The sequence below is a fragment of the Triturus cristatus genome, chromosome 5_2 (assembly GCF_964204655.1).
Source record: "Triturus cristatus chromosome 5_2, aTriCri1.1, whole genome shotgun sequence".
NCBI classification, from domain to species: domain Eukaryota; kingdom Metazoa; phylum Chordata; class Amphibia; order Caudata; family Salamandridae; genus Triturus; species Triturus cristatus.
The window spans coordinates 172626115-172640944 of record NC_140588.1 but is presented as its reverse complement, the minus strand read 5'-3'; the positions used below and the strand labels follow the sequence as shown (position 1 = coordinate 172640944).

General features: G+C 46.8%; 1 protein-coding gene across 1 annotated transcript in view; it reads right to left on the bottom strand.

Annotated features, from left to right (window-relative positions):
* Positions 1-14830, bottom strand: part of LOC146822752 (uncharacterized) — a 381837-nt gene that overhangs the window by 109636 nt on the left and 257371 nt on the right. Inside the window, exon 4 of the mRNA XM_085606938.1 lies at positions 11573-11717. Coding sequence (XP_085463064.1) covers positions 11573-11717 — 145 coding nt within the window. The remainder of the gene's footprint in view (positions 1-11572; positions 11718-14830) is intronic.

The window sequence follows — 14830 nt, the reverse complement described above, 5'->3', positions numbered from 1 at the left end:
GAGGGACCCTGTGCAGCGCAAAACATTGAGGATTGGCTGAGAAGGAAGGTGGCCCTCACTGGTCTCTTTGACCTGTTCAACGTGGTGAGAGCGCACCTTGTCCCCCCCCAAGAAGCCCGTTTCTGGTACAAATGCATGGCTTATAGTCACTAAAATATGCAATTTCAGAGACCATGACGTGCGGCTGCAAGCAGCTCGCAAAAAGGCTCCTCTCCTAGACATTTATTCACGGGTCTCCATATTTCCGGACTACACTATGGCTGTGTAGTGCAAGTGTGCTTCCTTCCAGGAAATAAAAAGCCATATGAGCACAGCGGTCCTCACGTACGCACTTTTCTTCCCGGCCAAACTTAAAATAATTCATAATCAGCGATCCCCTTTCTTTGACACCCTTGAGAGTGCTTGGGAGTGGCTGGAATTCTACAGGACGTGGTCCCCAGGTCGCAGCACCACCGAGATCGATACGTGCCTCTCGGAGATGTAGGCAGGGACTCATCATCCAGGAAAGCATCAAGGGAATGCCTTCTCCGCAACAGGCCCTGGAGGGCCGAAAGGAGGTACTCCTCTCAGCGTCAACATTGAGATCCACCAGGCCGCCCATCAGCTCCAGCTCACAGAACAACGCTTCGGACTCGGATTCCACTAGAAGTATGGCACAGTTCTCCTCAATCGCCCCACAGCTGAGCAATGATCTTTTGGGGTGAATGCTGGGGGAACCTCTTTTATACACATGCCCCCCAATCAACTATTGTCGACATGATAATGCCTCTTGGAAGTACTCCGTAGGTGCCAGCGGCGTTGACACACACAGATGGTGCCTCCACTATGTATGACTCTTCCCCTGGTATTGTTAGGGTACAATAAGTCATGCTTGTACCTCCAAATCAGCACTTGTGTTTTAGCTGCAGAGTTGCACCTGGTTGCTGCACTTGTTGGGGTCCTGGGTACGGTTGGCTTGGCCTTCTCCATATATGCTCTAAGCCTGGCTAATCCTCTTAGTGCGGTGGAGGCTGACCGCCCCTTTGGCAAATGCACATACTATTTCACAGTTTATACTGTTCTTGTTTGTTTTCAGGTTTGGTCGGATGATGCAGAATCGCTGGACCGGGTATTGTGGGACTGTTTTTACTGTTTGGAGTGGTCATTCCTTGAATCTATACGGGGGTCTGGTCTGCTACCGGGAAGTGTATATACAATGTTCTTTACCTGTCCATGATGTCAATAGTGACCAAATATTATAACCTTATTACTTGGAATGTGTGGGGTCAATCCATAAGAGGCACAGCATATTCACTCACTTGCACAGACGCCGCAGACAGATAGTGTTTCTGCAAGAAACTCACCTGGTGTCCTCTGAAGTTCACAAACCTAGTAAAAGAAGGAGAAGGCAATTATACCACACCTCCTACTCTGCATTCTCTCAAGGTACTGTTTGGTTGCGAGCTAGGGTCCCATTTGGAGTACTTAAAGTCAAGATCGACACCCAGGGTCGCTATGTCCTACTCAAGGGTACGCTAGATGGGGAGCAGGTAATCCTAGCATGTATATATGCACCCAACACGGACCAAGTCGAATTCCTGGCCCACTTATCGGCCACACTAGTTGATTGGTCTCAATATCTTTGGCTTCTAGGAAGGGACTTCAATGCTGTACTGGACACAGACCTGGATCGCTTACACCCACCCTTCCCTGGTACAAGTACAGTACACCAGGCTAAAGAGTTGCGTCGCTTGGTGGACGAGTGGGGCCTATCAGAAGTATGGTGGGACCGTAATGCAGGTCTACGCGAGTACTACTTTTACTTCTACCACACCCTACACTCCTGTCTGGGTAGCTTCCTCTATACACAACGCCTACACCCCTCCATCGCACACACTATGTATCTCGGCAAAACAATATCAGATCTTAACCCTCTGGAACTTACACTCTCTTGGGGCCTGGTCTCTGCTCCCATACCAACTCGGCGCTTGCAGCCACAATTGCAGCCACAATGGCACTGTTTGAGAAAAGCTGGCTACAACCATCACTACATGTTTTCCCGAGAACGCAGACACCACATCCTCATCGCTAGAGGAGTGGGAAGCCTTTAAGTGGTTGTACGTGGCGACTCGCTTTGCACAGTGGTGGGTGTTAGACACGAGGTCACTAGGGACCTGGAGGATAGGCTGGGCCCCCTGTAAGTGGCAGCACTTGAGAACGAGGAAAAGGCTGTTGAGTTGGGTGAGGCCAGAATGTCACACACTGAGCTTTTAGAGCACCTACGTCTTATTGACCAGAGGGACTTTACACAAAGGACACACACGGAGGCTGACAGGTCAGGCACCATACAGACTCACTTAATCAGATCAGTACCATCCCCTACACCTATCTTGTCACTTGCTACATCTGCACGATTATTGGTGACAACGCAAGCTGAGATTAATACAGTGTTCCGCAACTATTACGCACAGTTATACTCAGCGCCGCCATCCCCTGACCCACAGAAGCTCACAGACTTTCTACATTGTGCAACACGGGCTCTGGTGCCAGCCACTGATAGAGAGGAACTGGCGGCCCCTATTGCGATTAACGAGATATGGGGGCTGGCAAGGTCTTGACTTGTAACAAAATGCCGGGCTCAGAGCACCTCCTGATTGAATTATATTCCACCTTTGCCACACAGTTGGTGCCACAACGTGAAAAACTTTACAATGCGTCAATTGCGGTGTGAGCATTGCCCCTACTACCAGGCAGGCACTGGTGATGTCTCTTTTAAAGCCTGATTAGTCACAGACTGAATTGACCTCGAATAGACTACTATCGATCCTTAATACTGAATACAAAATTCTCAGCAAAATTCGGACCCACCGATTACTCCCTCTTGTCCCACAACTGATACACACAGATCGAAGAGGTTTCGTTATTTGCCGCAACACCTCCCTGAATACACGACGTCTGTTTGGGATAATGGATGTAGCCCGTAGTCAGCACCCATATGACAGCTACCTCTCTTTAGAAATCCGGCAGATCTTTGACACTCTGGGCTGGTATTATATGCTTGTGGCCTTGGTGCGTTATGGGATTCCCCCAACATATATCAAATAGGTAACATTACTATATTCCTTACCCACAGCCAGAGCCAAAACTGGTCAACATATTTTCCAATCCCATCAGATATTTCACAGTACCCGACAGGGCTGCTGCCCCCTGTCCCCGCTCCTTTTTTGTGTTGGTGGTGGAGCCACTCGGACAACACATCCACCACATAATGGTTCATGATGGGATTCCGCTAGGTCGAGTTGTACATTCCGTATCTCTATACGCTGATTATAGTCATCAGTATCTCAGAGATCTCCAGGTGAGTACAGTAGAACTGGCCCAATTGCTCTTTCAGTTTGGTCAACTGTCAGGGCTGCAAATTAATGCCACCAAGTCCTGTGGATGTTCCTTCTTTAATACTTACACTGCGCCCACTTTCAATTTGGTGAGTTACAACTAAAAACGAAGCCTACCACGTTCTGGTATTTAGGAATTCAGATATACCAGGAAACACAGGATCTATTGGAAGGTAACTTTGTACATAAAATCAATTTACTGAGATCTCAAGTGTCCTTCTGATCACGTTATATATATATTGATTTCAGGCAGGCTGGCATTAGCAAAAATTGTGATTTTACCATGTTTACTGTATCATTTTGTGCTCCCAATAGTAGTCCTAGCCTGGGTATTTAAACTGGTGAACACCATATTGATTGACCTCATATGGGGGAAAAGGGGTTGTAGAGTTAGCCTATCTAAATTGCAGCTGCCGGCATCCGGGGGGAAAGGGGGCCCCCCGATTTTAAAGTCTATTGTATAGCCAGGCAGGTGCAATGGTTGTCATTTTAGCTAGCAGGACATAACTTGTTTGAACTAGGATGCACAACCACGCACCTACGACAGGGAAGGTTACATAGACTGCTGTGTCCAGAGTACTCAGCATTACACAAGGGTTCATACTTGCTACGCATAGCCCTGCCCTACTGGAAAATGGCACTGAAACACGGGTGAAAACAACAGTTGATGGACAGAATGCAGAACAATGTCATACATTCACCCCAGTACATAGATCTGGGCCTAAATCCATCGTTTTTTTGCTCACCATGCTATTCCAGTTTGAACCTAGCCATATGCAAATCAGTCTTGACCCTGTGCCTCATGGGAACAGTCCAGCCCGAACTGCCAAGGCAGGTCCTCCCTGGACTGGAACCAAGCATCCTAGGACCGGTTTCGGGGGTTCACCCTTCTTCAGCCAGGATAGCTTGATTCCAGTGGCATGGAGAGCACGGGACTCACGTCTGAGCATACCCGTCCCACTCGGGGTGACAAATGCAAAAACAACAGTTGATGGGCAGAATGCAGAACAATGTCATACATTCACCCCAGTACATAGATCTGGGCCTAAATCCATCGTTTTTTTGCTCACCATGCTATTCCAGTTAGAACCTAGCCATATGCAAATCAGTCTTGACTCTGTGCCTCATGGGAACAGTCCAGCCCGAACTGCCAAGGCAGGTCCTCCCTGGACTGGAACCAAGCATCCTAGGACCGGTTTCGGGGGTTCACCCTTCTTCAGCCAGGATAGCTTGATTCCAGTGGCATGGAGAGAACGGGACTCACGTCTGAGCATACCCGTCCCACTCGGGGTGACAAATGCAAAAACAACAGTTGATGGACAGAATGCAGAACCATGTCATACATTCACCCCAGTACAGAGATCTGGGCCTAAATCCATCGTTTTTTTGCTCACCATGCCATTCCAGTTTGAACCTAGCCATATGCAAATCAGTCTTGACCCTGTGCCTCATGGGAACAGTCCAGCCCGAGTTGCCAAGCCGGGTCCTCCCTGGACTGGAACCAAGCATCCTAGGACCGGTTTCGGGGTTTCACCGCTCTTCAGCACGGATAGCTTGATTCCAGTGGCATGGAGAGCACGGGACTCACGTCTGAGCATACCCATCCCACTCGGGGTGACAAATGCAAAAACAAGCATTTGCAATGCAATAGGTCTCGCATTTATAAGTGTTTGAGCTATTGGCATTGTAAAATTACAATGCCTTTTATTTATGTTTTGGTTTTAAAACAAATAAAAGGCATTGTCATTTACAATGTCAGTAGCATAAACTCGCATAAATGCAGTGTGTGGAGTGCAGCAGTGTGTGGCGTGCAGCAGTGTGCGGCGTGCAGCAGTGTGAGGCGTGCAGCAGTGTGCGACATGCAGCAGTGTGCGGTGTGCAGCAGTGTGCGGCGTGCAGCAGTGTTTCGTGTAGCAGTGTGAGGCATGCAGCACTGTGACATGCAGCGGCGTGCAGCAGTGTGCGGCGTGCAGCAGTGTTTCGTGTAGCAGTGTGAGGCATGCAGCACTGTGGCGTGCAGCGGCGTGCAGCAGTGTGTGGCGTGCAGCAGTGTACTGCGTGCAGCAGTGTCGTGCAGCATGCAGCAGTGAGTAATGCAGCAGTGTGCAGCAGTGTGTGGCGTGCAGCAGTGTGCCGGTTGCATCAGTGTGTGCCGTGCAGCAGTGTGTGGCGTGCAGCAATGTTTAGTGTAGCAGTGTGTGGCGTGCAGCAGTGTGTGGCGTGCAGCAGTGTGCGGCGTGCAGCAGTGTGCGGCGTGCAGCAGTGTGTGGCGTGCAGCAGTGTGTGGTGTGCAGCAGTGTGAGGCGTGCAGCAGTGTGTGGCGTGCAGTGGCATGCAGCAGTGTGTGGCGTGCAGCAGTGTGAGGCGTGCAGCAGTGTGAGGCGTGCAGCAGTGTGAGGCGTGCAGCAGAGTGAGGCTTGCAGCAGTGTGAGGCGTGCAGCAGAGACACGTGGAGGGTGAGAAGAGACACGTGTAGGGTGAGGAGAGACACGTGTGGAGGGTGAGGAGAGACACGTGTGGAGGGTGAGGAGAGACACATGTGGAGCGTGAGGAGGAGACACCTGTGGAGGGTGAGGAGGAGACACATGTGGAGGGTGAGGCGGAGGGTGAGGAGACACGTGTGGAGGGTGAGGAGAGACACGTGTGAAGGGTGAGGAGAGACACGTGTGGAGGGTGAGGAGAGACGTGGAGGGTGAGGAGAGACACGTGTGGAGGGTGAGGAGAGACATGTGTGGAGGGTGAGGAGAGACATGTGTGGAGGGTGTGGAGGGTGAGGAGAGACACGTGGAGGGTGAGGAGAGACATGGAGGGTGAGGAGAGACACGTGGAGGGTGAGGAGAGACATGTGGAGGGTGAGGAGAGACACGTGGAGGGTGAGGAGAGACACGGAGGGTGAGGAGAGACATGTGTGGAGGGTGAGGTGGAGGGTGAGGAGAGAGACGTGTGGATGGTGAGGAGAGACATGTGGAGGGTGAGGAGAGACGTGTGGAGGGTGAGGAGAGACACGTGGAGGGTGAGCAGAGACACATGTGGAGGGTGAGCAGAGACACGTGTGGAGGGTGAGGAGAGACATGTGTGGAGGGTGAGGAGAGACACGTGTGGAGGGTGAGGAGAGACGTGTGGAGGGTGAGGAGAGACGTGTGGAGGGTGAGGAGAGACACGTGGAGGGTGAGGAGAGACTCGTGTGGAGGGTGAGGAGAGACACATGGAGGATGAGGAGAGACGTGGAGGGTGAGGAGAGACACGTGGAGGGTGAGGAGGGTGAGGTGGAGGGTGAGGAGAAACACGTGGAGGGTGAGGTGGAGGGTGAGGAGAAACAGAGTTGGAGGGTGAGGAGAGACGGAGGTGGAGGGTGAGGAGAGACGGAGGTGGAGGGTGAGGAGAGATGGAGGTGGAGGGTGAGGAGAGACGGAGGTGGAGGGTGAGGAGAGACCGAGGTGGAGAGTGAGGAGAGACCGAGGTGGAGGGTGAGGAGAGACCGAGGTGGAGGGTAAGGAGAGACCGAGGTGGAGGGTAAGGAGAGACCGAGGTGGAGGGTAAGGAGAGACCAAGTTGGAAGGGAATCAGAAGTGGAGGAGAGAGAGAGGTGGAGGGTGAGGAGAGACAGTGGTGGAGTGGGGGGGAGGTGTGGATATCACTTTTACTTCCTCTCCTAGTGAAAGGTAACGCCCCCACGCCACAGGCCCTGCCGGGGCCGAGAGCAGATCACTGTTCGCATCAGCCGTCACCTGAGACCGCTCCGTACTTGTTGGTAAATAGAGGTTCACTATCTGTTGATAATGGGATTCACTTGGGGGGCTGACTTACCTCCTCCACCCCCAGGGCCAACACTGAGAAGGCATCAGAGACCTGGTGCTGCCTATGCTTTAGTACTGCGAGAGAGAGGAATGGGGGGGCGGGCAGAGGAAGAGGAGTGGGGTTAGAGAAGGGACAGGTGGGGAGAGAAAGAGGAGAGAAGGGACAGAGACAGAAAAGGAGCAAAAAAAGAATTAGAGAGAGTAAAGAGGAGAGTTGGGGAAAATGAAAACATTACGAGAGAACATGTAGCAAAGAGGTGGAGAGAGAAGATGGGAGAGAGTAAGGACGCAGCCAAGAGATAGGGCAGAGACAAAAAGAATCGAAACAATACAAAAGTATTTTCCAAACTCGTAAATAACCACGGGCCAAACAACTGATCTGCAATGAAGCATCCGAATCCGGTATATCATGACGTTAACCATGCAATAAAAAATAAATTGAAAAAAAATAAAAAAACACCCAAAAACACGTATACACCATGTTGACCCTTTTCCATGCAACGTATTCTAAAACGCCATTCTCATTCATACATTCACAGCAAACCTGTTCACAAGAGTGACAGAAAATGTGGTATTAGTGTTACATTTTTGTTTACATCCATACCCGCTCACTTATGCAATTAAAGGATTCATGACCACACGGTTAAACAAAACGTACTGATTGGCCTTGCCGTGAAGGAGAAACACGTGTTGACACACACTCCCGATCTGTGAAACGTTCACCCCACTTTCTCGAAATTGAAACCAGTGCATGTGTCCGACGAACTTCCTGCCGCTTATCTGAATGCACCAGTGGCAGAAGATAGTCACCATCTTGCAACAACACAATTAAAGGGAGGCATGTCTGTCTCTCCCCACCACCACATGTCTCTGAGTCTTACTGTCTCATGCGAGATCTCCCTCTAGGAGACAGCTGACACCGACTCTTCCCCTGAGACAGTACGGGAGATGCGTGTGTGTGCATAGTGTGTGTGTCTATATGTATATATCTGTGTGTGTATGCATGTGTGTGTGTTTGTATGTGTATATGTTTGTGTATGCATGTGTGTGTTGGTGTGCAAGTATGGGTGTGTCATTGTGTTCATTTGTCTTCATGGATGTGTACACATATGTTTGTGTGTATACCTATGTCTGTGTATGCATGTTTGTGTGTATGTATACGTGTTTGAGTATGTTGGTGTGCGTGCTTGTTTATATGTGTATGTGGGGTTGGTGTGTTGGTGTGCATGTATATGCATATGTTTATGCATGTCTGTGTGTGTTTGTATATGTTCATATGTGTGTGTAAATGCATGTGTGTGTTTGTATGTGTGCATAGTTGTGTATGCATGTGATCAGAGGGAAGAGTGCACTTGAGGGCAAAGAGGATAACATACAGGGAAGAGTATGTGAGGGCAGAGAGAAAAATACAGAGGGAAAAGCACGTGAGGGCAGAGAGAAAAATACAGAGGGAAGAGTCCATGTGAGGGAGGAGAGAAAAATAGAGAGGGAAGAGCTCATGTGAGAGCAAAGCAAAAAATACAGAGGGTAGGGCGCATGTTAGACCGGAGATAAAAACATAGAGGGAAGAGAGCATGTGAGATCAGAGAGAAAAATATAGAGAGAAGAACACATGCGAGGGCAGAAAAATAATACAGAGCGAAGAGCACATGTGAGAGCATAGAGAAAAAATGCAGAGGGAAGAGTACATGTGAGGGAAGAGAGACAAATACAGAGGGAATAGCATGTGTGAGGAAAGAGAGAAAAATGGAGAGGGAAAAGCACATGTGAGGGCAGAGTGAAAATACAGAGGGAATAGCACATGTGAGACCAGAGAGAAAAACATAGAGGGAAGAGCATATGTGAGGACAAAGAGAACAAGTACAGGCTATGCCAAGCGGAAGTGATCGCGTTTGCGATCAAACATCAAAGCGGCGAAAGTGAAAGTAATCGAGCAGAGCATCAAAGGGCTGGGTGAGAAGGGAGGGGGGAATGCAAGGGTCAAAGCGGCTAAAGTGAAAGTAATCGAGCAGAGCATCAAAGGGCTGGGTGAGAAGGGAGGGGGGAATGCAAGGAGCAGAGGAGCAGCTGTGCACGTGCACGCCATCGTGCACTCAAGCCCTAGGCCAGCAAAACCATGTGGGTAGCACTTTTGAAAGCCCACTTACAAAATGTCTCAAAGAGACAGCTTTCGCTGTCTCAGCGAGACCTAACAACAGTTGATGGACAGAATGCAGAACAATGTCATACATTCACCCCAGTACAGAGATCTGGGCCTAAATCCATCGTTTTTTTGCTCACCATGCCATTCCAGTTTGAACCTAGCCATATGCAAATCAGTCTTGACCCTGTGCCTCATGGGAACAGTCCAGCCCAAACTGCCAAGCCAGGTCCTCCCTGGACTGGAACCAAGCATCCTAGGACCGGTTTCGGGGTTTCACCCCTATTCAGCCAGGATAGCTTGATTCCAGTGGCATGGAGAGCACGGGACTCACGTCTGAGCATACCCATCCCACTCAGGGTGACAAATGCAAATACAACATGGGTGCCATACACCCCAAGCATTCCACTCTGTGGCCTTCCTACCCCCACAGGCACATTAACTGCCCGCAGACTATCTCCCTGGGACCAGGCCGGGGTGAAGTCAGTCGGTTCGCTGTTTGCAGATGGCAACCTCATGTCCCTTGCAGACCTTGTACAAACTCATGGATTGCCTTACTCTTTGTTCTTGACTCATGCTAGTGCGCTCTGTTATGTACGCAAACATTGGGCGTTGCGATAATACAGAACCCATTACTTATGAACAACTCCAGGCACTGCAAACTTAATACGTTGGCTCTATTGGGGTCTGAGGGAGCACATTGATATCGCTCACTCCCGTGAAAGTCAAATGGGAAAACTGACCTGTCTAGGGAACTCACGTACAGGGAATGGTCCTATATTTGGAATAACCCTAAAAATAATTAATGTAATACACAATTCATGTTTATTCAATTTTCAATATAACCCCGCACAAAATTCACGTAATGTTTCCAGCAGCAACCTCAGAGTGCCCACGTTGTAGGCAGCGGAAATAATACACATGTTTTGATTTTGCCTTTCTCTGATTGGGTACTGGGGAGGGGTTTTGGATGCACTATCAGAGCTGACAGGCTTGCACCACACTAGAACACTGCAGACTGGGGTTATTTCCTCTGGCCGAAGTTGCTAAAGTGATGCAGCGCTTTATAGGCCTCTCTCTGCTACTAGCTAGGAGATTGCTTACGAAGCGCTGAAAATCCTCAAAAGTGTTGAGAGAAACAAGGGTACCCCAATATGTGAACCTGGGGCGATTAATGTGGTAAAAGAACAGTGGTTCTGGTGTGGCCTAAAAGGTCCGATTATAAAGTGATCCTAGGGAGAGCACTATGACTAGAGAGATAAAATTTTAAAAAGTCTTTAAGGGAGCAAAAACAATGTACATAGGGACGTAGGTTAGTTCATGTGAAAGATTTATTTCCACAATAATAGTATTCAGGTGCTCACACAATAAGTGAAAAAAGCGTGATGTGCAGACTGATAGTGAAGTTTAAAATTACGACATCGCATTGACAACAATTGTAGAAAACTCCTCAAAGAACTTTTTACACAATAGGAGGACCCCTACAACATAAACTCCTCCTATTATGTAAAAAGTTCTTTGAGGGGTTAACAGTGCAAACTTACGGGCAGGGTTGGCATCGCTAGTGCCTTGTGGATCCTCGCCTAGCACCTAATGCTTGTTCAGTAGTGAGGCCCAAATAACCTCACGGGGTTACTCTTTCTTCCCTTGTATTGAAGCACCCCTCTTTAAGTGTTCACAGAGTGAGTGGGCCACATCTAATCAAATACCTCCGGGGACACACCAGACTTCACATACACCCTACCGGTTGTAACTCTGCCTACAACATGACCACCCAATGTTCTTGGGGGGTGGGTGGCGGAGTTTGGGGATTGTTTAACCTCCATTTTATTGCTACCCATTTTAGGTTTGTGATCCATGCTGTCGCAACGCACATGGTGCACACCTCATACAATGCTGTGTATATATGTATCCCTTAATTATCCTTTGCAGCACTGATGCGTGTAAGTTATATCATATGCCATCTGAAAATGCTAAAAAATATATTTAAAAAAGAAGTGTCTTAGCGCCACCTTGTAAATATGGGAAATGGCGCTACACAACCAGAGAGTCAATAAAAGTGACGCTTCGTTGGCAATAGGGGCTTGTATATACGCCCCAAAATACCCAGCTTTTTTGTCGTTCATATTCCCCTACACAACCCTGCAAACAATGGATTATAAAAAAACAACTCAATTTTACAATGATGACTGCGAGGTCATGACACTCAAAGTTTATAGAATTATATTTTTCTGACAAAGTGCCAGGTGTGTTGAACTCACCAAAATCCGTATGCACCACAAATCAAGCGGCGAGTTCACGGTTAGCCACGCCCCGTGCTTTAAACAGTTCTTGTAGGATATACTCAGCATCACTGAACAAACAACTGGCAATAGAGTTATCATATACAGAGCAGCAACAAAGTACCTTCATGAGAAAGGAAGTATAATACAGTTATTAGGTTGCAATTTTATAACACGACTTTCCATGCCATATAGTAAAGTACATTTTTAAAGTTACTGTTGTTTCCCCCATTATTTACCAAGCCAAAAAAGGTTGTCAGCAGGGGAATGTTTACATTTGGTAGTAGAGGTGTGACTCCATGTTACGATGGCGAATTTAGGCCAGTTCTGGGTTTTCGGGCAACAGAATAAATCATGCTGTGCCATGCTGAAAGCTACCCTCATCAACAAAAGTCCTTAGAGTAGTTCAGTTGATTTCTGATTGGTTAGGGCCTCCTGTGGTAACAGTGGCATAGCCAGGGTACGTGGTCCCTATTGCAAAGAAGGAAAATGACCACCTTTTACTTCACTTTCAGTAGTAAAACTGTTGTATACTGAATGCTTTAGGCCCCTCATACCTCTAGGTAGGCCCCAGTGCCACCTCACGTGCCGCACTAATGATAACTGCGCCCCTGATGTTGATTCCAACAGGAAAAACATAAAGAGCGGGTCAAGTAAATAAAAACAATTTAGTCACCACTCTTACATGTACTGATCCATTACAGGAAGCAATGTTGCAGGATTCCTAAAACTGAAAAAATTAATCTGAAAAAAAGCAGGAAGCTGTTAGTAACTAACACCATTGAGGTACTATTATTAAGCGATTTCTCAAAAAGCGATTGGCGAGGAAAACTGATCATTTTAAGGCCTGGGCGGTGAACTCTGCTCCGTTCACAGAGTTTGCAGAGTTTTCTCCGCACTCTGCGGAGCATGTGGAGATCTGCAGAGTTATTTTCCTCACTCGTGCTTGCCAATGGTAAGTTGGCGAGCGTGAGCATGGAAAATCCAAAGCTAGACCACCTCCCAGCAAGATTTTGCAACGCAGGCGGTTGCCGACGGTCGCGACCGCTCTCATTGAGAATCCCCCCTTTCACGTTGAGATAGCTGCCACTCGAGTAGAACATCTACTCGAGCGGCGGAAAGAAGCAGCACCCTCTTGTGCTGTGCATGGTGCTGTTCGCTCTGATTTTTCAGCACGGGACAAACACCCGGCGCTAAAAATCAGTGTGAATGGAGTGACCTAACACATTCTGCCACCTGCAGAACTTCGTGTAGCGCTGCTGAGTTTTTTGGTCACTTATGCGGAACCCCGCAAACTCCGCCTAGGCCTAATACGTTTTCCTAAATTGTACTAATACTTTAATTGCTCTTTACAGTAAACTGTGTGTTCTTTATTTTCCAAACATTAAGGCAAAATTATGCATTAAATGTTTTTTTCGGCCATAACCTTTTATCTATACTAGAAATAATGGTAATATTCATCAAGAATGGGTATGATTTAAAAAAAATCACTTTGCAAATGAGAATGAACATTCACACCTAGGGAAATGATGGTCCTAACCTGACAAGATATAAAACAGATTAATAAGGAAGCATATTTGGTCAGAAGCACATAATGCACTCCTGTCAATGTCTCATCACTGCATATATTGTTAATTTCTTTAATGCATATTCAACAGACATTCTACGGCACCGTGGTAAAGCACACAGTTCCAAGTCTTAACAATGCCCTAGTAAACAAACATTACCATTTGTCTGCAATCCAAATAAATAGTTTAATGTAACATTCGAAGGTAGATACTACCATGGTGTTGGTAATATTCTCATTCTATAAATAAATCTTTTTTCAAGACCAACATTCACCTTTGTTTTAAATATATATCACAATATGCCATTTATGTGAAAATAGCTACTAACATATACGATATATCACATAATTACTATAAAACATGTCAATTTAACATATTAAAACGATTTACTCACCATCAGAATTTCACACATATTTATAAAAAATAAATAAAGTGCAACTAGTGAAATGAATCCACAGTTCTGTGATTTAGTGTACCATGCCCAATTTGGTGGTGGTATCCTTAGCTTCAGTTCCTTACACAAGAAGGCAGGATCAGACCACTAGTATAGTGATGTTTTCAATCTCAATTGATCAGTTCCTCACAACAGAAGGAAGAGAACACAGTCCACAATGTCTTCTAGATTTTCCATGGAGAAAGAGGATAATACCCAGAGGAAAAAAGCAGGCAAAAACAACCGTGACTAGAAGAACAGCCAAAATGTGTGTTCACGGTGTAGATACGTATCTGCTTCATCAGGACTCAAAATACACATTCAATGATATAAAAAATTGACCGTTGAGGCATTTATTTTGGTTTTCTCACTTTTCCTTCTTCAGACAATTATATCAATACATTCCAATTGCACTCTTAATCTTAAGGCTACTCCTCTCCCACTGAAGTTCAGCCAGCCATTTGAAATATCAAAACTGGGGGCCGTGCAACTAATTGATCAGCAGGGCTATACGTAAAATACTGGATGCAACTCTACTCTCTCTTCCATTTAATGAATCTTGTTGCAATCCTTTACTTCTAAGTGAAATTTGATCCAAGTCAGCGTAAGGCTATCAACACACACAACATGGCAATGGTCATATACAACCTTGTTGAGTTCACGTTCCCCTTGAAATTACACATTGGCCAGTCTCTAAAATACCTCGGTAAATTTCTGCTGAATCTTTGAATTAATTGCAGGCTATTATTAATTAATCAGTAGCTGATGGGGAGTTTCTTCCATGATCAAGTCTGGTTTGATCCCTCCTCTTGAATAAAAGCTAAAGTCTTAAGTTCAAGAAAAGGTTTATTGAAAAGATTATTATGATCATAAAAACAATACTTCATAAAAGCTATAGGGCCGGATTCACAGAACTAACTTAAGACAAAATCCTAAACTTACTACCATTTTCGTATTCACAGAAGGCACTTACTCATTTTGGTATTCACAGAAGACACTTACTCACTTCGGTATTCACAGAAGTTGGGAGTCCTAACTTTAGGACTCCTAAATGCCTTCTGTGAATACCGAAAGTCTTAAAATTAGGATTTTTCTCAGTTTAGGAGTCCTAAAGTTAGGAGTCCTAACTATACTACTACTAAACTGAGAAAAATCCTAGTTTTAAGGCTTTCGGTATTCACAGAAGGCATTTAGGAGTCCTAAAGTTAGGAGTCCTAACTTTACTACTACTAAATT